We start from the raw sequence: 24,477 nt of genomic DNA on the forward strand, positions 1-24,477 counted from the left end.
ACCGTGGCTGAGATCCCCACAGCATATAATAGCAGAGGCTGGCCCGCCCAGAGTGTGATGTGGTGCAGGCACTGTGCCCTCACCCCAGCACACAGGGCAGAAGGTCTTGTTAGCTCTGGATCTCAGAGACAACCAAGTGCAGGCCTGGCCTCCAGTCAGGCCTCACATGGTCACATGAGGAAGACTGCCAGGTCCTGTTCTTATAAAGCTGCTCCTGCTGCCCTGGGGACACCCATAGCCACACCTAGCTCTAGGGAACTCCCAGAGGCAGGCCTTCATTCCGCCTGCTTCCACTGGCAGATGGTTTGAAGATTGAGTTTCTGACACATTAACTTTCGGGGACATTTTGGTCTATAGCAGTGCTCCCTGTAAGGTGGGATAGCCAGTCCTGCCATCAGCCAGCCTTTGAGCATGGAAACGCCAACCCTGTCCACCATGGGCAGCATCTGCATCTCCTGCATTTCCCTGGTGCCAGACCCTTCAGACTGAGAAGGCCTTTCCTTGGCTTCAGGGCCCCAGTGGCTTCAGACAACATGGAACTTCAGGTTCTCGCTGCTCCCTCCCTTCTTCCCTCCCAGCACAACCCAGGGCTTCTGAGTTGTCTCCTTGGGAGTCACGATCCACAGTGTTAAGAGTGGGACTGAGCCTCAGGAACTCATTCATAAGCTGTAGGGGACCTTGGGCAGCCCAGGGGTTTGACAGTCGTGGGAAAGCCTCAGTGGTCAGTGGATTAGGGTGAACCACAGCAGCTTCAGATTTTTCCAGAACATCCTTCCCCGCTCTGAGTCACCGGCTGGCTCTGGAGCAGAGGAGACGCACTTTCCAATCACTTCTGTCTTCTCAGATTACAGGGCTGTTCTGCTGGGTGACTAAGTGGGAGCGTTGTTTCTGTGGGTCTTAAATGCTTTCAGTTGGGCGTTTCTATAGTGCTGTCTCCATAGCACCCAGCTAAGCAAGGAGCTGTGAGGCAATGTGGGGTGGGTGGGGACAGCAGGAACCTGGCCACTGGGGGACAGGCTTAATGCCATTTTAAATGGCCCAATGCCAAGCTAGTGGCCCTGCAGGCTCAGGTCATGTTCTATACCCTGCTTTCCAGCAAGTGTAGCGGTCACACCACACTGGGGGGCTCTGCTCCCTTCCTCACTGATGAAGAGCCTGGACACCTGTAGGGCTTACACCGCCATCCCTGTCCTTGCTGCTGCCCCCCTTTTATGGGGACACTTCACTTGGTCCAGATTTCCAGGATCTTCCTGGTAAAGCTGTGGGCTGTCTGAGGAATCAGTGGCCTAGAAAATGAGGTCAGGAAAGTCGGTTGTTATTCCTAGACAGAGTGGCAGCCACATGTCACTGGCAGGCTTTGCTGTGCTGCTGCCTGAAGCCTTAGGACCAACCTTCTCCCAGATGCCCGAAGCTTGCCTTCTCCCAGGTCAGACTGAAGCTGGCGATGCCAGGCCAGGCTGGTGTGTGGTCCGGGGCTCTTCCTGCCTCCCAGCTGGGGGCTTTAGCAATCCCTGTAAGTGCACTGCTCTGATGTTCTGCCCCTCTCCTTTTCATGGACCACCCCTAGATGCCCAGGTATAACCTGTGAGCTGACATTTCTTCCTAGGGGTGCATAAGTAAATGGGAATCTTAAACCTAAGACACCATGCCCTCCTAACTCACAGGCTTCCAGGCCCTGCTAATGAGGCCGGGCCCCACACGGTGCCCTGTACCCCAGGGAGCTGAAAGGTAGTGTGCAGCCTACAAACCCAGAAACTGCTGCTGGTGGGCTGGCCTCAGGCCTCAGTTTGGAAGGTGCTGTTCTCAGGGCAAGGAGGCCCAGGGGGCCTTGTGGCCTGGTTTATACTGATGTCCTAGGTGACCGTTCTAAGTGGTGCCTCCTTTCTGAAGTCCCGAGATGATGAAACAATGCAGATTATCATCGGCACCTTCTCCTCTCCCCTCTCACAGCACCTCAGACTGCTGCTGAGCCCCTTTGACTGCTGCTGTCCTTGAGAAGAGAAGTCTCTGGAAGAGGGCAGTGGCTCAAGGATCCACCCTAGCTATCCTCCAGGGCTTTGGCTGTTTCTTAGCTGTCCACCAAGCTCTGTGTGTGTGTGTATGTGTGTGTGTGTGTGTGTGTGTGTGTGTCTGTGTGTGTGTCTGTGTGTGTGTCTGTGTGTGTGTGTCTGTGTGTGTGTGTCTGTGTGTGTGTGTCTGTGTGTGTGTGTCTGTGTGTGTGTGTCTATCCATTCATATCCCTGTGTCAGAGGTCAAGTCATAGGAGGAACTATTCACAACCTAGTTCAACCCTGAAGGCCGGAGTGCCCCAGTCCGAGACAGTTGATGACCTGGGATGGATGAGTGGGACTCGGGAGGCCATTGCTAAGCCCTGTGATGACAGGCAGGTGTGTTCCTCTCCTGGAGAGTGGCCCACTCCTTCCTGACCCAGTGTATGGCTGCTCTCATCCCACCATTCTTCCCTTAAGCTTGGGAAGGAGCTCACACCCAGGCTGAGCCTCCTCCAAGACTCCCTGGAGTCCTCCCAGCACAGCTCCTGTGGGGGCAACAAGGCTCATGCCCCACCCCCTACTTCCCAGAGGACCCTGGAGTGCAGGGGAGGTTCAGGGAGCAGGAAGCCCTGGTAGGCGCATGTTGCATAACCAGAGGAAAAGTACTTGGTGCTGTGGAGGAGAGAGAGGAGGATCAGAGAGGGAGGAGGTAATGCCCGCCCCCCACACCCACCATCACAACAGCAGAAGCCACTGTCAGGCTGGAAAGTCGCTCTCACCTGGTATTTTGACTTCTCTTGTTACAATAAGAGAAGCCTGGGCCCTGCTGCCCCTTAGAGGACCAAGACCCATTCTCAGGACTTCTCAGGCTGGTCCTGGCAATGGAGAGGTCTGGAGTTTAGTGTGGAGCTGCAGGGGCAGAAGCAGCAATCTGTGGGTTTGGTGGCAAGGGTGTGAGTTTGGAAGGCCTTGACCTTGGAGAGCTCGGTGCTGGCTGGTAAGCAGAGTTGGTAAATTGTACCAATAGCCTCGGTGAAGACCAGCCCCCACCCAGCTGGGCTTCCCCCTCTTCTGTCCCTCCAGCTGAGCCTTGTGTGGGGAGATGCTAAGGGAACAGCCTGCTCCAACCCCCTCTGTCGCCCACAGCTCAGCCGCCCACCCACGCTGAGTCAGAGCTCCGAGGTGGCTGTGAGTCAGCTGTGAGCACCCTGGCAGCTCAGGCCTGCCCCCTGCTGGAAGACGGCCACGTTAGGAAGCACTTCTGCAGCAGCCACTCCTGGGCGGCATGGCTGGCCGGCCAGCTGAGCACTCTGCTTCAGCCTGGCAGGGGTGGGTGCAGGAGATGCACTAGAGAGGTTTCGTAGCAGAAAAATTCTGCCCATACCTGAATGTGAATAGGCATTTGGGCAGTTTGATTATCACAGTAGACTTTAGCCCTGAAACCAAGTTCCACACACTGCCACGGGGCCTTGGTGTGTATACTCCTCCAACCTGGTGTCCTGGAGGGTGTCATGGAGGAGAGAAGTTAGAGGGTTAGGCACACTCCTTCCAGAGACAAAGCCTTGGGCCAACCTGCTACTGGTGCCTGTGCCTTCCCCTTCTCAGGAAAAGTCCCAGGAGAGCTGAGCATGGTGGGCGTGCTTGCCACTCTCACGTGCCTCTGACCTGGGACGCGGACCCTGGTGTCACAGTTGTTCTCCCAAACTGCCGCTTTTCTGATTTTCTGTCTAAGGCGACATCCTTGCAGCACGGCTCCGTCCAGTAGTTTCCTTTGGCGTGGATGGTTTATATCTATTGATGAGGTTCTCTTCCAAATTGTGAACTACATATAACTGATACAAGTCACCACTGTCATCAGTGAGTGAGCAGCTCAGAGGCAGGAGCGTTTCCCTAGGTTGGACGGTTTAAAAATGACAAGGTCTCAGGTATCCTAGGGTAGGCTCATTCCCTGTATAGCGGAGGAGACCCTCAGGAGTGCTGGGAATACAGGTGTGCTGCACTACACCTCACTCTTGTGCTGTGCAGATGCCTACCAGCGAGCTCTACACTTCCAGTCTAGAGCGCCAGTCTTCATGCTGTGTGTCAGCACCTCCATCCGTCCCACAAATCTCTATCTTTACAGTCTGTGACTATCCCCAGTCAACTGCAAATGTCACCTGATACCACCTTCTCCCTCGTCCCAATGAAGTTGGCCTCCCTGGACTCTCTGAACTTCCCTACCTCTCTGTCTTGGCACATTCAGAATAGGTAGTCAGGTCTGGAGGTTTGCACTGGTCCTGGACTTTTTGACAAGAACCTTCCTGGGTAGATTATGTTTCCCCCTGAAAGCTCAAGACAGCTGTTGGTGGCCAAAGACATACCTGTGACCTGAGGGACTGAGTCTTTAGACAAGATTTGGGGAGGACAGTGCTCTCAGAGTTCTACAGAAGCATTTGAGCACATGTCTCTCCTGAGCCCAGAGTATCTGAGGACTGGGGGCGGCTTACAAAACCACCCAGATCGGATACTCAGGTGAAACTCAAATAACCCAGATGGAAAGGTGAGGTCATTCCCAGTTCACACTCTGTGAGGACCCCACCAGGCACGTGCTGTCCCAGGGTCAGTGACCTGTGTCTTTGATGAAGGCCTCTCTTCGCCCGCGTATGGTATTCCATTGGAACAGTCTAAGGCTTGCTCACCTGTCCCGCTCTCCACTTCCTCCGTGGTGGGTGCCTGTGGTCTCTCTCCAGCAGCAGGCTTCCCTGAGTCTCCTCAGTCAGTATCTCTTGAGACCATTCTGTATCTGCTGGAGCTGAGACTCCAAGGCAAGAGAAACTCTAGGTGGCATGAACCTCAGGACTGCCCTGTGGTTTATGGAGCCCCAGGACATGGGAGCGCACTGCAGGAGCCCCCACTCTGCCATTTCTGTGCTACATGCAGCTGAAGCCTGGAAGGAATGGCCACCACCAGTGCCTTACCTTCCCCTTCTCAGGGAAAAGTCCAAGGAATGCTGGGATTGGTGGCACATGCTTGTAATCCCGCATGGCAGGCAGAGACAGGAAGACTACCTCATGCTCAGGGAATAACTAAGTTTTATAGTTCAAAGCTAGCCTACCTACATATATTTTCTCAAAAATATATTTGTATGGGGACTGGGGAGATGGCTCAATGGATAAAGCACTTGCCACAGAAGTGTAATGATCACTGTTCTGATCCCTGGCACCCACATAAGTGTCAGGCAAGCCTGGCAGCAGGTACCTGTTGTCCCTGCACTCGGGAGGTGGAGATGGGCTCCCCGGCAAGCTAGGCTAATAGAGTTAGGGAGCTCTAGGTTCCATGCGCTCCGGGTTCTGAGAGAGACCCTGATTCAGTAGAAAGTGATCAAGGAAAACCCCAGTGTTGATTTCTGGCTCCATGTGCACACTTCCCTTCCAGGTGCACGTTCATAAGCCTGGAGATCTTCCACCTAGGTCGTCCTCGGGACAAAGATCCTGGGCACCACTGGCAGGCGTGCAAAGAGCGGCCTGCAGAGATGGCTCGTATGTTGCCTAAACCCAGGCAAGATCTGCCTTCTGCTCACTGGTCTATTCCCTCTGTGTCCTGCCCCCAGTACATCGATGCCATCAGCAACAAGCAGGGCGAGCTGGAGAACTACGTGTCTGACGGCTACAAGACAGCACTCACTGAGGAGCGCAGGAGGTTCTGCTTCCTGGTGGAAAAGCAATGTGCAGTGGCCAAGAACTCCGCTGCCTACCACTCCAAGGTGAGCTAACACTGCAGGCCACCGGCCTTCCTGCTCAGTGCAGCCAGCCCCGTTTGCAGGCGGGAACTCGTTGTCAATGGACCCAGATTTTGTGTGAGTGTCTGAGCTCCCAGACTGGGCATGGGCATCCTGTACACCTCAGACTGAGGAACAGAGTTCTATAGAAGAATTGCCAGGTCAAAGGGCATGACATTTTAAAGACCTACATTAGGAACTGCAGGATGTTTTAGGAGACTGTCTGCTGAGAAGAGTCCAGGAGTGGACTTTGGGAATTCTTAAATCACCATTGGCTTTTCTGCTCCAGCCAAGGTTAGACTGATGTTAGGGAGGGAGTGGCACAGCCCCCTGGCTCTTCCCGCAATCCTGACTATGCCATCTGAACATCTGGTAGCTCATGGGCTTGTGGGTCTACAGGCTGTAATACTGGTGACTTCTAGCCTCTAAGGCCGGGCCTTGTCACCAGATGTCTGGACCTTCCTGCCGTAATGTCTAATAAGTAGCTGCCACCATAGTGTGGCTGCCCCCATGTAACTGGCCACTCATCCCATGTCATACCTACGCAGCTGTGGGTCCTGCTCAGCTCCCAAGTCCCTCCCGTTCACTTCTCAGCCCAGACCTGGTCACATGGTGTCCTCTGAGTCCTCCCTTGCCCTCACTTTTTCTGGTGTTCATTGACTCCACCATTCCTGGTTCATCCGTGACCCCTAAGAGACCAACCTCCTTCCATTAAGTCTAGTGAGTGCTACTACCTATTGGACACCTCCCCCATGCTTGCTCTCTCTGCCTTCTTCCACCACAGGGGACACACACACACACACACACACACACACACACACACACACACTTCCTGGGAAGTGCCACATTCCAGAACCTAGCCCATCCTTGCGGAACAAAGAAAGCTTTTATAAGGAGCTGCAAACTCCAGGATGGTCTGCCATGAGCCCTGCTTGTGTGGCTTGGGGTAGGACATTCAGAAGGCTCACATAACCGCAGGGGTAGGGAAGGCTCTGATGGTAGACTCTTGCTGGAAACACGTTGGGGTGAGTGGAACCCTATCATTCACAGCATCTGTAGGAGCTGAGGTGGGGTCAGATTGTGTCTGGAATATTCAAGAGCGTAGATATAATCAGTCATCGCAGCCAACCATGAAGACCATGTTCATGTCCTTGTGAGTGAAGGTGGTCAGGAGATTGGTACCATACACACTGACATGTGTCCTTCCCACTGTCGTGTGTGCTCACACATGCACACACATATAAGCTAGAACCTCTGCTCTGGTCCTCGGGGCCTTTGATATCAAGAAAACAGAAGTCCAGAGGCTTCTTTCTTACCTGGTAAGTTTACTGCTTACCTGGTCGTTTGACTAACTGGGTACACTTGCCTGCACAGAGCTGTGAGCTGGCAGCAGCATCTGCCCACTAGTGGGGACCAGCTTTGTGTCAGATCCGGGAGGAAGAGCTCTGACCTCCCTGTATAGGCAGCTGGCCATGCTGCTGCATACAGGCACTGAAGACAGGTCCTGATGCTGGCCTACACATGTGGCCGTCTCACGACCCTCTGCAGCACTACAGACCCACTGGCCAGTGGCTAGCAGGGGCACGGGCCGCCTTACCTGTGCTCAGATGCCAGGCACAGCTGCACTGCCCATTCAGGCCTTTGACTTAATTCATACAGACACAAGACCCTAAAAGTAGAACTCTGTGCATGTCTGTGCTCCCTCATCCTGTGAACATTTTTGTGGGGGCAGGGGGCAGAGACAGGGTTTCTCTCTGTAGCCCTGGTTGTCCTGGAACTCACTCTGTAGACCAGACTGGTCTTGAACTCAGGGATCGGCCTGACTCTGCCTCTGAATGCTGGGATTAAAGGCGTGTGCCAACATCACCCAGCTCCCCATGTGCACTCTGTGCTCATGGGATTAGCCTGTGCCTCAGACAGACCTTCATGTGCCCCAGAGGCAAGCTAAGCTCTTCCCCATAGATCCAAGTGGCAAGCATGTCTCCAACAGAGGTCACCTTTGTACATCTCCAGTCTCCCGGCCTGACCATGCCTCGATGGCTCTGTCCCATCTCCCAATTTTAACCCTTCTCTCACCAGCCAGTTGGTTCTTTCCTTGCAGTTGTGTCCACAAAGGAGCTGGCAATCCTGGGACTGGCCATGCAAGCTTATCCATTTCTTTATTCTGTAGACCCCTGGGAAGCACTACCAAAACATGGCCTCCTTGGTCTGATCTCATCCTGTGTTCTCTCAGCGACCTAGCATATAAGTGCACACTCTTTAGCAAGTCTCCCTTTTCGAGATGCAAGGCCTCAGGTTGAAGAACCCTTGATAAAGAACAACCCTGGGGCCAGGCAAGGCCACAGACACACAAGGGGTGATACTCAGGGAGACACTTGTGGACTGTGCCCCACAGTAGGACCCTGCACTGCTCCTCCCACCCTTCTCATCCTGTGTCTTCCACTCCAGGGCAAGGAGTTACTAGCCCAGAAGCTGCCTTTGTGGCAGCAAGCCTGTGCTGACCCCAACAAGATCCCAGACCGTGCTGCCCAGCTGATGCAGCAGATGGCCAACAGCAATGGCTCCATCCTTCCAAGTGCCCTGTCAGCCTCCAAGTCCAACCTGGTCATCTCAGACCCCATTCCCGGGGCCAAGCCCTTGCCAGTGCCGCCGGAACTGGCCCCGTTCGTGGGGGTGAGTCCTGGGCCTTTAGAAGCATAGGGGGCGGGTGCTCTCTCTGCTCGGGGTGCTAGCATGTTCTCCAGAAGGAAAGCCCAATGTGCTGAGCCCAGGCCCCTGCTGGCTCCCAGCGACGCCCTGCCCCTGCCTCTCCCTCCAGCGGATGTCTGCTCAGGAGAATGTACCTGTCATGAATGGCGTCGCAGGCGCGGACAGCGAGGACTACAACCCCTGGGCCGACCGAAAGGCTGCCCAGCCCAAATCCCTGTCTCCCCCGCAGTCTCAAAGCAAGCTGAGCGACTCGTACTCCAACACACTCCCCGTGCGCAAGAGCGTGACCCCGAAGAACAGCTATGCCACCAGTAAGGGCCTGAGGGCGCTAGGCTGAGAAACCAAGGCTTGTGAGTGCGTGTTTGTGCACATGACTGTGCGATATGTATGTAGGTATATATACAAACACCGAGTTTCTGCATGGTATATGTATGCATATGCCTATGTGCATGTCTACAAATACCTGTTAGTGGTATGTGCCTGGACACATAACGCATGTGTGAGCATGTAGCGTGTATCGACTGGGAGTGTGGCACGGTGGAATGAGACCAGGACCCTGTCTTCAGCAGGGGCCAGAGGGTGGAGGGGCTTCAGCTGATCATGGGCAGCTCCCATGTTTGCTCCACGACTGTTGTCAATACCTGCGTCCCGGCCCCACCTACCATGGACCGAGCTCTCACACACACCTGTTGTCTCGGCAGCTGAGAACAAGACACTGCCACGGTCAAGCTCCATGGCAGCCGGCCTAGAACGTAACGGCCGCATGCGGGTCAAGGCCATTTTCTCCCACGCGGCCGGCGACAATAGCACTCTGCTGAGCTTCAAGGAGGGCGACCTCATCACGCTGCTAGTGCCCGAGGCCCGAGACGGCTGGCACTATGGCGAGAGCGAGAAGACCAAGATGTGAGCACCCACCCACAGAGACAGAGTCTGAAGCAAACACAAGGGAGGGAGTGGCGGCACTCAGGTGTGCTAGCCTGGTCACAGGGTCTCCTTGCGGGAAACCTGAGCAGGAGAGACCAGGAAGGCATGATGGCACACACCTCGGCCTTTCCCCTACCAGCCAATCTTTAGAGCAGCCAAGCCACTGGCTACTACTTCTGTCTCTCGGTGCTTGGTCATTCTTTGGCACAGGCACAGTGTTCTAAATGCATATTCACTGTGGCACACTTGGCTATTTCCAAGATAGGGGCCTGTGGTTTCCCTGGCAGAGCAGACTTGACCAGCCTCCACCCCCACCCCAAACACACACAGCAAACTCTCCTATAGGTTTGAATAGCCTTCAGCAATGTCACTAAGGCTCAGGGTCACCAGCTTTGCCTAACTTAACACCTACTACAAGACACAGAGTGAACAGCCCAATCTTGGTGCTACCTGGAGGCACCCCTTATCCCCCCCACAAGAAAAGTCCCAGTAGTTCTTGTCTAGCTGAGTCTCAGGTACATGTGTGGCTAAGCAGCTGTGGACAAGATGAGGCATGAACCGAGCTTTGCTGTGGCCCAGCAGCAGCCACGGGCTGATCAGGGAGCCTCAGAAAGGACCCTGGAGGAGAGGAGCTCATACTTGCCTCCGTCCCAGTGGTCTCCTGGTCTTGGAGCTATGACCATCAGGGTAGTGGGCTGTGTCAGGTGAGGTACAGGTTGTCAGACCATGACCACCAGGCAGGGCAGCTGGACCGCCTCACCTTTCGTACTGGGCCCCAGCCACACTGTTGGGCTCTGGGACATGAGCACCTGTTCTTCCTCATATGGATCAGGGCAGGCTGGGGAGCGGGGGAGGCTCGGGATCTGACGGGGTCCTGTCATGCATCTGGAGGGCCTATGCAATGGAACCTGGACTCTCACCTAGGTCCTTCCTTCTAGGCGGGGCTGGTTCCCCTTCTCCTACACTCGGGTCCTGGACAGCGACGGAAGTGACAGGTTGCACATGAGGTGAGCATACAGGCGAGGGCTGAGACCCCTGGGCACAAAGCTGGGCAGTATTTCCAGTTCTTTCCCCTCAGAGCCATCTCATAGGCCCTGCTGCATGCTTGAGACAGTGTGGAAGGGGGTGGGAGGTGGGTCCTAAGAGCCCCGGGAATGCTGGGAAGAATGCAGGTGGAGTGCGGGGCAGTTGTTCGCCAGCCCGTCATGATTGGGCTGTACTGCCTACTGTGGAGCGTTGGAGGGACCCTGTGCCAGGGAGTCAGCAGCCAGAATTTGACAGTTTCCTCCTGGTGCATCTGTATGTGCAGCTCAGGAACCCGGCAGGGAGGTTAGACAGAAATACCTATATTTCACTGGCTGCCGACAGCAGCCCGATGGGGTGAGTGAGGCATGGGGAAGGAGATTGAGCATCTCCAGATGTGCTATACTGTGGCCAGCCACTGAGCCTCTCGACCCCACAGCCTGCAGCAGGGTAAGAGCAGCAGCACAGGCAACCTCCTGGACAAGGATGACCTGGCCCTCCCTCCTCCTGACTATGGCACGTCCTCCCGGGCATTCCCCAGTCAGACAGCTGGGACTTTCAAGCAAAGACCCTACAGTGTGGCAGTTCCTGCCTTCTCTCAGGTGAGTCCTGGGGCTTGGATGGATCTGCACGGAGGGAACATGGGTGTGGCTGACAGGCTTGTGGCAGAGGCTCCATGACTTGAGGTTTTTAGCCTCACACCCTACCAGACTGAAGCTACTCACTACCTGTCTGCTAGGTGGGGTTGGGGACTCGGGCACAGCTGGCCTGTGGGTCATCCTGAATACCCACTATTGCCCAGGGCCAAGGAAATCAGAAACCCTATTCCTAGCAGCAGCAGGGTGCTTGGTCACATCCAACTGGTAGCATGACCTGCTGCTGCCCAGAGCTCTTTAGTCAGTGTGAAGCCATAGATGACTGATTAAGGCCTTAGGCCCTGGGGAGAGTCCCTGGCAAACTCCTCACAAAGTACTCAGAGTGTCAGAGTTCAGTTGGACTTTGAGTGTAGGACAGAGCTATGGGGCGAAGAGTGGCTCCTGTAGACCTGGGATATGTGAAGGATATGGGTCTGTTCTCCCCTTGGGGCAGAAGGGACAGCAGTTTGTCTTTGACTCTAGTCCTAGGGCAGGGCCTCTGCCTGGAGAGGGAGAAGAGAGACAGACAGACAGACAAACAGACAGACAGACAGTGTCTTGGGCCACCTGAGGACCATCATGGTGTCCCAGTATCTGAGGGGTCCTGGTGACTGTATGAGCCAAGCATGTGCACTCATAGGAGGCAGGCAAGACCCTCCCTTTGGCTATACCCATCCTGACCTAGAGGGGTGGTGAAGCTTTGGAAGTGCTGCCTCCAGGGAGCCCACGGTTCAGGCAGTGCGAGTGTGATCGGGGGATGAGTCTAAGGAGGTCTAGATTGTAGTGATCCTTGGCTGGGTCAGAGCCACACTGGAGCTGGTGGTGGCAGTGGTGTCCAGTCTCACCTGGTTGGAGTTGTGGACATGGGCACAGGCCAGCCTCTGGGCAGCATTGGTTGGAGGAGGCATTTAAAGTGAAGTCATAAAATGGATTGCCTGTTATGTACAGAAAGCACACATGGTCCAGTCTGCCCTGGCCACGTAGGAGGTGTGAGAGGTCACCACATCCGGGTCACCATAGTCTCTGGAGAGCTCCCCAACCAGTGACTCCTGAGGAGCCCAACATAGACCTCAAGAGGGGCAGGGCCATCTTTATGGGATCTGTACTAGGCACACAGTGTCAATCAGTCAGCCTTTGGTTTGTGGTCTCTGGTGCCTAACTTGATTGCCTTCCCTTTGTCCCCCAGGGTCTGGATGACTACGGGGCACGGTCTGTGAGCAGGTAAGAGGCTTCAGGCTTCTTTGGGACTGTGGGTGGGTAGCCACAGGTGTGGTTGGGGTAACCTCTCCCTTGGGGCCTGGCTTTTCTTACTCTGAGAACCGGAAGCTTGACCCTAATCCTGCTACCAGAGTTGGACCCACCTGCCCGAGCTGGGCTTCTGCTCTGCTCTTTTCTGAGTATAGAGTGAGCCCCTTCTCCATCCTGCTGGGTCTTGGTGTCTTGGCCTGCTCCGTTCATCCCAGCAGGCAGGGCAGGGTTGGGGAGGGTTGTCAGCCCACCTCGAGGCCTTTCTCCCTAGATCCAGGTAGGACCTCCCCAAGGGCTGCAGTGGCTGCCCGCTGAGCACAGTCTTGTTCTGGGTTCATCATCGTCCCAGAGGCCAGGCAGCCTGGCTGCTGGCTGGCCAGGGCTCTGCCGGGTGGCGGGCGGGCCTGCTGCCCCTGGCCGGCAGTGGGCATGCGTCTGGGCAGCTGTCCTGTGCTTTGTTCCACAGTGGCAGTGGCACGCTGGTGTCCACAGTGTGAGGACGCTGACCCCAGGCAGCTGCTCTGAAGAGCGCCCCCCAGTCTCCATCGGTTTCCCTCCTCAGCTCTCGTTGGTTTGTTCTTGGGTTGTTTTCTTTCCCACCCGCTCCTGCCTTTTGGTTGGTGATCCCAGACTCTGAAATCCCCCAGGGTCCATGGTGCTGCTCCCTGCGCCCCTGCGCTCACGCCCCCAGCAAGTGTCCCCAGCCTTGAGCATTAACTGCCAGGTGGGGGCCTGCTGGCTGAGTGGCAAAGCAGCGTCCTCACCTGCTGCCCTAGCCCTGTGGTGTTCACGACACACATCCCTTTTCTAAGGCTGGCCATGAGCCAGGGCTAGAGTTTGAAGAAAAAAAAATCTTAAAAAAAGAAAAAAAAAAAAAAGAAAAAAGAAAAACAGGAAAAAGGACTATTTTTTTTCCTAAAAACAAAAAACAGATATGCATGGACTCCGGTGTACGTACTGTTATTCTGCATCACCCCCAGAGTGCTGGCGTCTTCTAGAACAGGACAGGACTTAGGGTCCTGGGGGGGATCAAGCCCAGGGGCCTTGACCTGCCTCAGGCCCCTTCCAAGGGCTGCACCAGGAAAAGAGGCATAGGCACTTGGGAGCCTCCTGAGGAAGCTGGCCACTCCTGTGATGGAGGCTACAGCCCCAGCCAGGCCCTGCCCACCCCACAAGCCAGGCACTAGGCTTCTTCCTCGGCAGATACTGCTGGGCAGGCGTATGTAGAGCAGAGTGCGGCGTCCCGACACAGGGTGGCGTTACCTCATGCAGTGCCCTGGTGGGAGCTGGTGGCCAGAGCAGGTGCTGCCCGGCCACATGCGAACATTCCAAAGACCTCAAGACCAAGCCCGCCCACCCGTCCACACACACACACTTTTGGGGAATCGTTTCTATAACCAGCCTTTGAGAGAGTCGTGGCTACCTGTTGCGCCTGGGCTGCAGAGGGTTCGGCCAGCCTGTCAGGGCCGGGGGGAGAAGCAGGCTCCGGCCCAGTCCCTCCTAAGCACTCTCATCTTTTGTGTGTCTTGGTAACTTTAGAAACAGGCACACTGGACTCAGTGGCTACTGGTTTTGTCTCTTCACACACTGAATTCTGGGCAGCGGAGCCCAAGGCCCAGTGGGCTCAGCCCTACAGCTGGCAGAAGCCCCTGGGAAGCCGCGGACGCACCTCTGATGTGGTTAGCAAAACCCAGCAAGCCTGCTGAGGACTAGGGCGTGGCTGGTCCAGTCTGACAGCAGCAGCAGCTCAGACACAGACAGACCCTGTTTTATATTTAAGGAAAACACAGCCAGAGCCTGGACCTGTGTAAAGAACTTTGTGTTGTTCTAATTTTGCTAAAAGATTTCAAATCCAGGGGATTCCATGTGCAATGGATGAATGTAGACACAAAACAGCAAACTTGTAAGATGTAAAGTGCTAAAAATATTTTTTTCCTTTTTCCTCTCCTTTTTTTTAATCTGACCTGTGCCTGTACTGCGTCAACTGTTGGAATAAAGGCTTTATTTACTGCACTGAGCTGGTTTGGTGCCTCCTTCCAGCTCTCTGGCATGCACTGGGGCTGTGTGGGCCAAGCCACGCCTCAGGGCACCCCGACTTGCAGCCCATCTTCAGTCTCTTAGCTCACCCGCAGATCATCCCAGGTCATTGCCGAGACCAGTCTAGGCTTGCAGACAGTGCAAGCCCAGCTGACTCTGATGATGACACCCAGGTGGCCTGCCACCCCGGCTGAGAAAGCAGGGCCTAGAGGGGCTCGGTGCAGCAAGAGTGAGCCCTTTAGTCCCCCTTCTCTGCCCAGCAGAGAGTTGTGTGCTCAAGGACCATAGGCCCCTTCCTAGCAGCCTGCACCTACCCCATCGGTCGTCCATCCTGCCTGGCCTTCTGCCTCCTGGTGTCCGTCCGTGGACACTTGCCGGCTACTCTAGCTTTACCAATAAGCCTTGTGTTTCCTTACAGCGCGGATGTCGAAGTGGCCAGATTTTGAGCTGCCCCTGACTAGAGTTAGTAAGTTGCCCTGGTCTTCTGCTCATCTGTCTGCATCTGTAATGGCTATGGCTAGACCCTCTCTGGCCTGAGTCAGGACAGCCTCCACAGGAGGGGTCTGGGCCTGGGCAGGGCTTGGGAGTCTGCTGAGATGACTTGCTCCGGGCGTGGGCCTTCCTTTTACCGGTTCCCTCCTCAGGCTTGTGGTTCACCTACCTTCCTTCTCCTGGAGGCTTGTGGTTCTAACTCTGCCCCATCGCTGCCTTCCCTGCGGAATATGGGGCTGGCCTAGATCTGTTCTCTTCTACCCTACAGGGTGGTTCCTCACCATCAAAGGGTGACATAGCACGTACCTGGGTATTCATGTGGGATGCCATGGGTGTTGGTCACAAGTCCAGCCATTGAGTACCACAGCCGAACAGAGCCTGGGTCAGGTGGCCCTGCGTCATCAGATCTTCCCTCTTCTGGTTCCTCAACCTCCCACATGACACTGACCAGGCTGCTTTTCCCTTGGTGCTGCAGACGCGGGCCAACATAGAGCACTTGGGGCAGGGAGGTAGGAGGGCACTGCTGGACATTGTCCACCACAGTGCAAGGGGCTTTTATTCCCTTCCCACACCATGGAGCGGGTGTCATGAGAAGCCAGGACCTGTGTCCCTTTGCAAGAGTGGTCATTATCTCCCCGATAGTCACAGTGATGTACCCCAGCCCATGTTCAGCCAGAACTTTCCCTGCTGCCTTCCTGGGTATCCAGAACGTGAGTTCTGGAGTAAAGTTCTGCTAAAGTTGGCAGAGAATGAAGTGTCCTTGGCTGACTCTGAGCCGGCAACCTTCTCGTGTCTCTGTCTCTACATCCAAGACGTTCTCTGTGAGGCCTACACCTCCTGCCCAAGCCTGGCAGACACCCTACCTCACTTCCCACTGGGTCCCACTAAACCAGTTATGAACCATGAGAAAAGGCTCAAGGAGGCTGGTGTAGCCTCTTCTGGGGACCAGGTCCCTTGTGTGTGCTGGGACTGAGACGTGGGTGTGGTGGGCAGAGGCAGAGTGGGTTTGCTAGCTGAGCACAGTGCTGCATAACCCCACGCAGTTCCTGGTCCCTTCCAGCTCACCTAGTGAAGGGAGGGGAGGGGTGTCCACCCTGAATTCATTCATGCCTGCAGGAGAGCTGCCACCACCTTTGGCTTAGTTCTGGGGGTACCCCAGCCCTGTGTAGGTAGGAGAAATGGAAACCCACAGTTGTGCACAGGTCCTCCGTGGGGTCTCGTTCCACGGCTGATGGGGGAACAGTGAAGCGTGAGCTGTCGAGGGCAGGCTGACCCAACCGCTGCAGGGAGCCCGGCCTCTCTGGGCTCTGGTCACAGCATTGTTCATAGATGGCTACAGAGCCAGGGAGGAAACTGACGCAGGCTCCACTACCCAGCTGGTGTCCCATTGTGCTGCCAAGTCCATCCTGCATGAATGCCACTGGTCATTCCTGGATGCCTGGTCCTCCGTTCCCAGTTGGTGAGGCTTCCCTTGTCGAGTCCTCCCACTCCTGGTGATAGGCTGTGCCCGGCACACCACATGCTGGCCATGTCCCCTTCAGGTGAATCTCACTAGTCTGGCTGGCTGTCTGTAGAAGGAAAACGTGTCCCCAGGTTCTGCTGACAGGAACATGTACAGAGTGAAACTTTGCAGTGGCTTTGGTATCTGTAGATGGTTCTTTGTGCTCCAAATGGCCCCGAGACTTTGTGAGGGGGAGAAAAGAAAATGTTTCAGAGCCTCTTGGTAGGGTCCTCTCGGTCTGAACTTTCATTCTGGTCCTAGCCAGTAGTAGGTTCGGTGAGTAACTGTGTGAGCCAAGCGCAGCAGGAGTGAGGCATGTTCTGCAGATATCTCAGCCATTCTGCCCTGTTACCAGGGGCAACCTAGCTGCTCTGTTGTATCCCATTCCCTCAACAGGAAGACCTGACTTATTCCGAGTCTCCCCAGAGCCGCTACCCTCGCCAGCTTTGGGAGCCCTTCTGTAGACTCTGGAGTGGGCCAAGGGCAGCCCATGGTAGAGGCTGCAGCTAGTGCCCTCACTACAGTGGCCAGGGTCTGTATCTCACAGGGCAACGTCCCACCATGAGGGACTGCAGCCATCAGCATAAAGCAGAGAGAGGTGTAGCCTGGCCTGGGGTGGAGCTCAAGCTGCAGACATAGCAGATGGCGGCCCTTAATCTCTGGCTCTCAGCAGCGGGAACAGCAGTGGAGCCACAGACACCACCTGGGAGGAGGAGACAGTCAGGGACCTCTGCCTCTTCCCTGAGCTTCACCTTTAAAACCTCACAGTCCGAGTGTTTCAGACTTTTAGATAACGTCATCTTCAGGAGAATGTAGGGTGAGACTCTACCTATGTAGGTCTTCTTGGGGAGCCTGAGCGGACAGCCTGCTAGCCCACCCTGGGCCTACCACCAGCCCCCGGGCTTCCGAGACCCCTCCAGGGCCAGAGGTGACCCCATCGCAGGTAATGGCCGTGGAGCCGAGCACGCTTCCCTAGAAGTGCAGTCTTGTGCCTTGCGAGTCCCCATGTCCACGTGCCATCTGTGCTGTCACCGTGGAGCTGCCTGGCCCTTCCCACCTGCTGCCCTGTGCTGTTCCACTGGAGTGGGTCCTCCCAAGCCTGACAGGGACAGCAAAACAGGCTGCTGGGAGGGCTGGGCTGGTGCAGCCGGTCTGTGCCCATCCGTTCCATTGCTACGTCTTGTCTTGAGTCATGTTTGTGTTATCAGCTATGGCCCCAGGGGTGGCCAGTCCCTCGGCAAAGGAAATGGCCATTTGGCCAAGGCAGCGGCCCCAGTGTCTGTCCCCTGCCCGTGGAGTCAGGGCACATGCGCCTCATGTCTGTCATGTCTGCGTGTCTACAGTGTGCCTCCCGTGGCACCCTGCATGCCTGGGCTGGTGTGTGTGACCTACTGGGCCATGTGCTCTCCTTGGACTCAGCCTGGGGGAGTGGGAGCTTACAAACCACAGCGAGCCTTCCTTAAACATGGGGTCACCCACCGCAGGTTGGGAAGGGAACAGCTAGTCCTCATCATCGTGCCCACTCTGCTCCTTGCCTGGAGCATGTAAGGTGACAGTGGGTAACTGTGCTGGGACTAATAGGTCTTGAGACAACACCCAGCTCCAACCCCAGTTTCAAGAGCGGGCCATCAGGCTGTAGCGGTGGAGGTCCCAGGAGCAGCCTGGTGACACAGCTTAACTGGGGCACCAGCCCAAACTGAAACTGCTCTTCTTTTCCCAGGAATCCCTTTGCCAACGTCCATCTGAAACCAACAGTGACCAATGACAGATCAGCCCCTCTGCTCAGCTGATGGGGCTTCTCGGCACTGACACCCTGTCCCCACCCACCAGCTGAGGGTAACCACGGACATCCGGAGAAGACCGCCTTGACCCACGCCCTAGCATCAAGGCCCAGCCTGGGCTGGATCCCAGGTGTTCCTGGTGAGGTGGCTGCCTCAAGAGGTCGATGCCCCAACAGAGGGGTCAGCACGAGGGCGACAGGGATCTCTGATCCTAACTGGAACCTCAAGAGCCTCTGGATGCAGAAGAGGACATTCTGTCTGCTTGTAGGGAAGGGAGTTGATTCCCTTGCTGATTTTTAAACTTTTTTAGTTCACACGTGTCTGGTCAATAAACATGTGCCCACCCGTGTGCAGTGGGTGATCTGTTAGCCTGGTAGTATGACCAGGAACGGGGAGGTGGGGAGGTCGTAACTGACTTTATAAGCATGGTTTATCATGAGCACAGCTGTGCTACTGTGCGTAGGGAGAGCCAGCCCCAGCCCAGTTCTCCAGCTGCCTCCCTGCTTCAACTAAGACACAGGATCTCTCTCTCTCTCTCTAAATCCCAGTCAAGTCTGTGCTCAGATGCAGCAGTGTGATGAGCTCGGTTGAGGACAGAAGTTGTAGGATGCAGGTTAGACCCAGGTAGACCTCCGCTATCAGTTTCCCCAAGAAATCCTCTGGAAGCATCCACCCATTACATAGGCACAGGCTAGCCCCAGGATGGGAGAGTAGGGAGCACGGGAGTCCTGTTGCCAGTCTCCTGACTCCTACTCCACAGTTGCCGGACTCAGGATGTGCTAGAAGCTAGGCAGGTGGCTGATCTGGGAGGTCCCCTTTCATGAGAGCCATCTCGAGGGGCAGGAGAGGGTTGGAGGGGCCCCACCTGGCATGTGGGGCAAAAGGGCAGAGGTGACAGCTGAGCTCCCCATTTACCATCCACCAGGGTGTTAGCTACAGATCCCCAAAAGAAAACACTGAGCAGGAGGCTGTTTGTTTTTGTTTTTGTTTTTTTTTTTCTTAGCTTGGTTTCTCTTAAAAAACAAGGAACAAGAAAATCATTGCACCAGCATCCTAAGCCTCAAACTAAAAACAAAACAAAAACAAAAAAGAAAACATTGCCCCCACCCCCAAAGCAAAGGTATACACGTCTTTGGCAACAATAACTTAGAATCGCCCCCTTTCATTCACTCCAGCAAGTTACAAAAATACTCCCTGTACTGCCCACCCCAGCCCTGTTTTCTCCCAGCCCTGCCTGCAGGCAGGAGCCCCATAGTGGCTGTAGGGTCCTCTCCTCTAGCCACCAGGGTGTGGGGCAGGCACTGCTCTGCGAGGGAGAGCTGCCCACACTACCCTGCAGAGGGCATCACTGGGGCAGTCCGGCTGCAGCCTGGAAGCCCCTGCTACTGGGCAGGACCTAGGCCAGAATAATCCAGACAGACCCTGTGGGGAAGGGCTTCCACAGAGGCAGTGAAGGGGAAATAGCCACGGAAAATCTGAGATAAGGGCTTGGAGCCCAGAGGTCCAACCTTGCTCCGAGCAAACCTAGACCCCAGTAAGAAAGGTGGGGGGGACCCAAAAGGGACCTGCAGGCTTAAAGCCATCTTGAAACCTGACCAAGTGTTCTTTGAACATATGGCAGGACCTAGTCAACAAGGGCATACAGGCCCATGGACTGCCTGGTCCTGGCCTGAGGCCAGTTCACCACCAACAGCCATATAGGAAGAGTGGCTGAGGCTTGGGAGTCTTACCAGGAGCAGAGAGTCACCTAAGGGCCAGGGGGCCCTTCTTGAGTGTGTGTGTGTATATATATGTATATATATATATGCTTACAGATACCCATAGGCCCTTAGGCTACAGGTATCTCCAGGGGCTAGCAGCAAACCCCGGCGTCCACCCAGGACACAGAAGGTACACAGCCCAATACGTCCAGGGCTAGATAGAGGCCTCTCGTCCACCTGCTTCTCCAGGATGCCGTAGGGTGCCGGTGGTCCCCATTCATTCCTGGTCACCATCCTTGTTGCTGCCTGGGCAGGATGGCAGGGGCTCCAGTGACGCCAGCCTCCGAAGGGTGGGACTACCTGGGTCTCAAGCCTTTGTGCATCGGCCCTCAGCATCTGCTGCCGGGCCTGGTAAAGGGGGTGCTTTGTGAGCATTCGGGGAGATACCAGACAAAGGTTCTCACACACCAAAACTCACCCACCCCTACAAGTGTCTGGCCCAGCGACAGGCCTGCTCAATGTGGTAGGCCTGTGTCTAGATGAGAGATGGACCCACTCATCTCCCCCATATAACCCAGATCCAAAGCTGACAATGTTTAACAAATGCTCCCCATATCTGTGTGCACATGGGAACTGAGGCCCAAACAAAGAAGGTGTGGTCAGAGTCATGCAGTTGTTTCCTCATGCCAGGGACAAGGGAGGGTGACGAGTTCTTCCCTCAAGGCTACCACAGCCAGGACAACTGGGGAAGAGATACCCAGAGGGGAGGAACAGGCAGAAGAACTGGTCAGAACTGTTAGTGGGCTATGGGAGCCTACCCTGGTGTAGACAGTTGGAGGGGGCACATAACTTGACAGGGTGGACTATGTTGTACCACCACCTGGGTAAAGTCCCATAGAGACTCCTAGCAAGAACCTCATATCAGATATAAGCCATAGATGGTGACAGGAGTAGAGACCACCATGCTGGGAATGTTCTAGCAAGTCTCAGGAGTCTACAGTCAGCCTGAGAACAGGTGCCCAGCATCCTGCTATGGAGGGCAGAGTAGGCAGGGTGGATAGGTCCTGGACCCAGGAGGCAGTAGGTCAATTATGCCAGAACACAGTGTCTGCCCAGAAGCCAGGGGACAGACACTGTTAACAGGGCAATGTCCAGCAGACCAGAGGCCACCAAATCTCCCCTGCTCACACCCCTCATGGATACCCATTCACGGTGTCCCCCTGTTCCACCTCAGCCCCCACCACACTCATACCTCCCATGGACTGGGCATCTGAGTCGGATACTTGTGTGATGGAAAAGCGGGAGGGAGGTGCGGGCGACACCGTGAAGCGTGAAAATGGTGCAGCTGGCGTGGGAGGCGCAGCCAGGACAGGGTCGGCAGGATCCAGCGCAGTCACCAAAGCAGCCTTGCCCGGCACCAGTGGGAAATCTCCATCCCATTCGAACCTACTGCCTGCAAGTCAGACCAGAGCGTCACTTTTGTTGTGTGACATCCCCCAGTCCCCACTTAAGGTAATACCGCATTTTGAATCCAGACCTCCCGTGACGGTGATGTCACGCTCTGGCCCCCAAAACCTGACTCACCCGGTTCGGGAGCAGAGCTGTCTGGCGAGTGGCCAGCCCGCAGTGGCACGCCAGTGGCACTGGGTGAGCCGGGGCTACCCTCCAGGAACGTGGGACACTCCTTCGTGCTGGGGAAGGGCTCCCCAGCTTCTCGGGTGGGGCTCTCCTGGAGGGGCAAACCGCAGCGTGACTTGGGCCGCCCTGCCTCTCCCAGCCCGGTGTATCCCCAAAGTAGCAGCCCACCTGGTCAAAGAGGTAGACCGTGACGTCATCAAAGAAGGACACAGCCTTCTTCTTGCGCTCCAGGTCGTCGCAGAAGGCCTCCGACAGCAGGCTGGGCATCTTCAGCAGGCTGCGTAGATTCCGGGCACTCTGGCTCTCAGCCACTACCACAGGCACCGCTGATGGCTCCTCCTCACTGTCCTCACTGGGCTCCTGGACGCTGTAGCACCGGAGCTCCTCGTCAGACTCCTCACTGTCCTCGGTGTCCTCGTCATCCTCTGGCCGTCCCTCTGAAGTCCCAGGGTGGCCAGGCAGGGCCAGGCAGAGCGGGGATCTGGATGTGCTAGGATTCCCCATCCGCCCGGTCTGGGCTGGCCCTGACAGTGGTCCTGGGGGACCCCGGGACTCCGTGCCATTGCCTTCCGAGCTCAGTGGAGCGGAGGTCAACAGGAGACATTTGGAATGACTTGGGCCTGGCACGGGCTCCACTTCAACTGGGCCTTGAGCCTCAAGAGGCTCTGACCCGGGGCCTTCTGGCATGGGCTCCTCTGACTGCTGTGGAGGGGGCAGCACCTCGCTGGACACCTCAGGCCTGGGAAAAGCCTGCACAGACTCATGCCCTGGGCTAGGTGGGCTCCTCAGGTCTTGCTCCTTTTGGGAGTCCTGGATCCCACTGTGCTTCTCAGGGCCAAAGTTGGGTTCGGACTCAGCATCCAGGTCTGAAAAGTAGGCAGAGTCTCGGTAGGGGTTCTTTCTGCTGAGGTCACCAAGGGAGACAGAGAGCAGAGTATCGGGCCCTGGGCTCTCACCCTCTGAGGCTGGCTCCCCAAAGGCCTCAGGCTCACTTGACTCATGGGCCTCCTTGAGCACAAACTCAGGGGACTCATAGTTCTCTGTATCATAGCCACTGTCCATGGCACGGGGCTGCCCACCAGCGGGGCCAGCAGCTGATGGGCTTAAGACCTCACAGCCGCCATCGCTGGCTGAGGACGGGATGTCCAAAGAGTCCAGGGAGTCAGGGGTCCCCACCTGCTTCTGCAGACAGCGCAAGGCTGGTACTATGCCTGACTTCTCCGTGTGTGGGCCGTCGCTGGACAGGTCGGTGAAGACTCCTGACGTAACCTCGGTTGTGTCTTCATCCTCGCTGCTGGGTACCTCTTGCCCCAGAGAACTGCTGCTGCTATCCAGGGTGGGGGCTGGCTCAGGGACGGTCACCCAGCTGCCAGCAGCGGGTGTAGGAGAGGCAGGCTGGATGTCAGGAGCGCTTGCCTCCTCCGAGGGAAGCGAGGCTCCTTCGTGGGATGGGGAGGGGACAGAAGGAAGGGGTAGCTGGGGTTCAGCAGAGCCCTCAGCCTCCTGGGCAAGTTTGGGTTCGACAATGGGGTTCTCAGCCCCACCTACAGCTGCCTCTGTCCAGGGGGGTGGGACGAGGCAAGCAGCAGGTGCCAGGCCTTTGGCAGGACACAGAGGGAGCAGGTTGAAGCAACGGCTTGACTCCTGGCCAGGGGAAGCTGCTACTAGCCCAGGTAAAAAATCTCTGGAATCCTCCTGGGACAGGGGATGGCCCAGCTCAGGGGAGGCCCGAGGGGTCTGCTCTAAGCTGGAGCAGTCGTCCCTGTAGCTGTCTGTGAAGCTGCTCACATAGCCAGGATCCCAGGATTCTGGGTCTCGACTGCCACTGTTATTGTTGGCAGACATGTTAGAGCTCCAGTGTCCACACTGAGCAGCCCTCCCAGTCTTTCCCTCCTCCAGCTCCTCATCACTGGGGGATGGCTGGGCCCCAGGACTCCCAGAGGGAGATGTGCCCAGTGGGTCATCAAAAAAGGGTGGGCAGAAGGTAGCTACACCCCAGTCTATGTCTTCAGCTGGCAACATCGGGGTCCCAGGAGAGGGTGAGCGTGAGGGGCAGGGTGGCTCTTGCCTCCTTCGAGAATGATGGTCGCAGGGGCCCCACAGGCCCCCAGTGGGTGGTGCGTGGCCCAGAAGCGGCTCCATGACAAGGGATGCAGCGGTGCTCTCCTCAGAGTTATTGTCCTGCTCGGACACAGCTTGGGGGCTGGGAGCACAGCCGGCACAGTCTGGGTCATGGCCAGCAGCCGGCACTGCCCCCTCCAGGCGGATGAAGTACTCGCTACCCACTGAGGGGCTGTGGGCACTGAGGACCGGCACCACACCCGGCGGCGAGCTGTCGGGTGCACACAGCTCCTGCAGGCGCCCTGCGGAACCTGGGCTGAAAGCAGCGCCTGGGGGCGGGTAAGCCTCAGCGCCACAGCCAGCCTCCCACTTGTATTCGAAGTTGAGGCCGTGGCTCGTCTCAGTGACTGTCAGCACGTCGTCGCTGTCCACGTGGAAGCCGTCACTGGTGAACTGCTCCAGCAGCGGGAAAGATGAAGCAGCAGTGAGTTCAGATGCGGCAGCTGCCGGGACTGTGGAAGCTGAGCCCAGCCCCGCGCTGCCCCCCGGCCGCAGGGAGCGCCAGCGCCGCTCGAACTCCTCCTCCAGCTCCGTGGTGCCCTTGGCGCACAAGTAGGACAGCAGCAGATGAACCTCCTCAGCCGTAGGCCTCTGTTCTGGCTGAAGCCAGCAGAACTGCATCACCTCGTACCTGCCGGGACGCCCTAATAGGTGGCCCTGGACACCTCCAGAGGCACACTGGCCAGGAGTATAACCTGCCCTCCGGAGACAGTCCATTCCCCCATGCTCAGAGTACCCTCGGGACACTGGGGGCAGTCAAGGCAATCTCCCAAGGCAGACCCAGGAACCTGGGAAGGGCTCTGGGTTGGAGTATTTCCCTGGGATTTCCCCCCATGCCTGTTCAGGCTGCAGAGACCCAGAAGCCATGTAGAGGTGGACCAGCCAGCCCCAGGCTGTGCCCCCCTGGCCTGCCTGACCAG

The 24,477-nt window shown here is 56.4% G+C and overlaps 2 protein-coding genes across 25 annotated transcripts in view; one reads left to right on the top strand and one right to left on the bottom strand.

The window, feature by feature from the left end:
• The window catches only part of Baiap2 (BAR/IMD domain containing adaptor protein 2), a 67,563-nt gene extending 49,116 nt beyond the window's left edge, over positions 1-18,447 (top strand). For 2 of the 17 annotated variants that reach the window (XM_087569485.1, XM_087569494.1), the window contains 9 exons: positions 5,581-5,733; positions 8,197-8,421; positions 8,567-8,768; positions 9,159-9,360; positions 10,320-10,388; positions 10,844-11,006; positions 12,226-12,260; positions 14,743-14,790; positions 18,038-18,447. In XM_087569485.1, the coding sequence (XP_087425611.1) occupies positions 5,581-5,733; positions 8,197-8,421; positions 8,567-8,768; positions 9,159-9,360; positions 10,320-10,388; positions 10,844-11,006; positions 12,226-12,260; positions 14,743-14,770 (1,077 nt within the window). In that variant the 3' untranslated portion in view covers positions 14,771-14,790; positions 18,038-18,447. 17 annotated transcript variants of the gene reach the window in all.
• Positions 18,448-19,067: 620 nt separating this feature from the next.
• Positions 19,068-24,477, bottom strand: part of Aatk (apoptosis-associated tyrosine kinase) — a 36,456-nt gene continuing 31,046 nt past the window's right edge. For 3 of the 8 annotated variants that reach the window (XM_087574493.1, XM_087574494.1, XM_087574491.1), the window contains 4 exons: positions 21,605-24,188; positions 21,383-21,527; positions 21,051-21,251; positions 19,070-20,206 (listed from right to left, as the gene is read on the bottom strand). In XM_087574493.1, coding sequence (XP_087430619.1) covers positions 20,166-20,206; positions 21,051-21,251; positions 21,383-21,527; positions 21,605-24,188 — 2,971 coding nt within the window. In that variant the 3' untranslated portion in view covers positions 19,070-20,165. 8 annotated transcript variants of the gene reach the window in all.

The sequence above is a fragment of the Rattus norvegicus genome, chromosome 10 (assembly GCF_021556685.1).
Source record: "Rattus norvegicus strain SHRSP/BbbUtx chromosome 10, alternate assembly SHRSP_T2T, whole genome shotgun sequence".
NCBI lineage: Eukaryota > Metazoa > Chordata > Mammalia > Rodentia > Muridae > Rattus > Rattus norvegicus.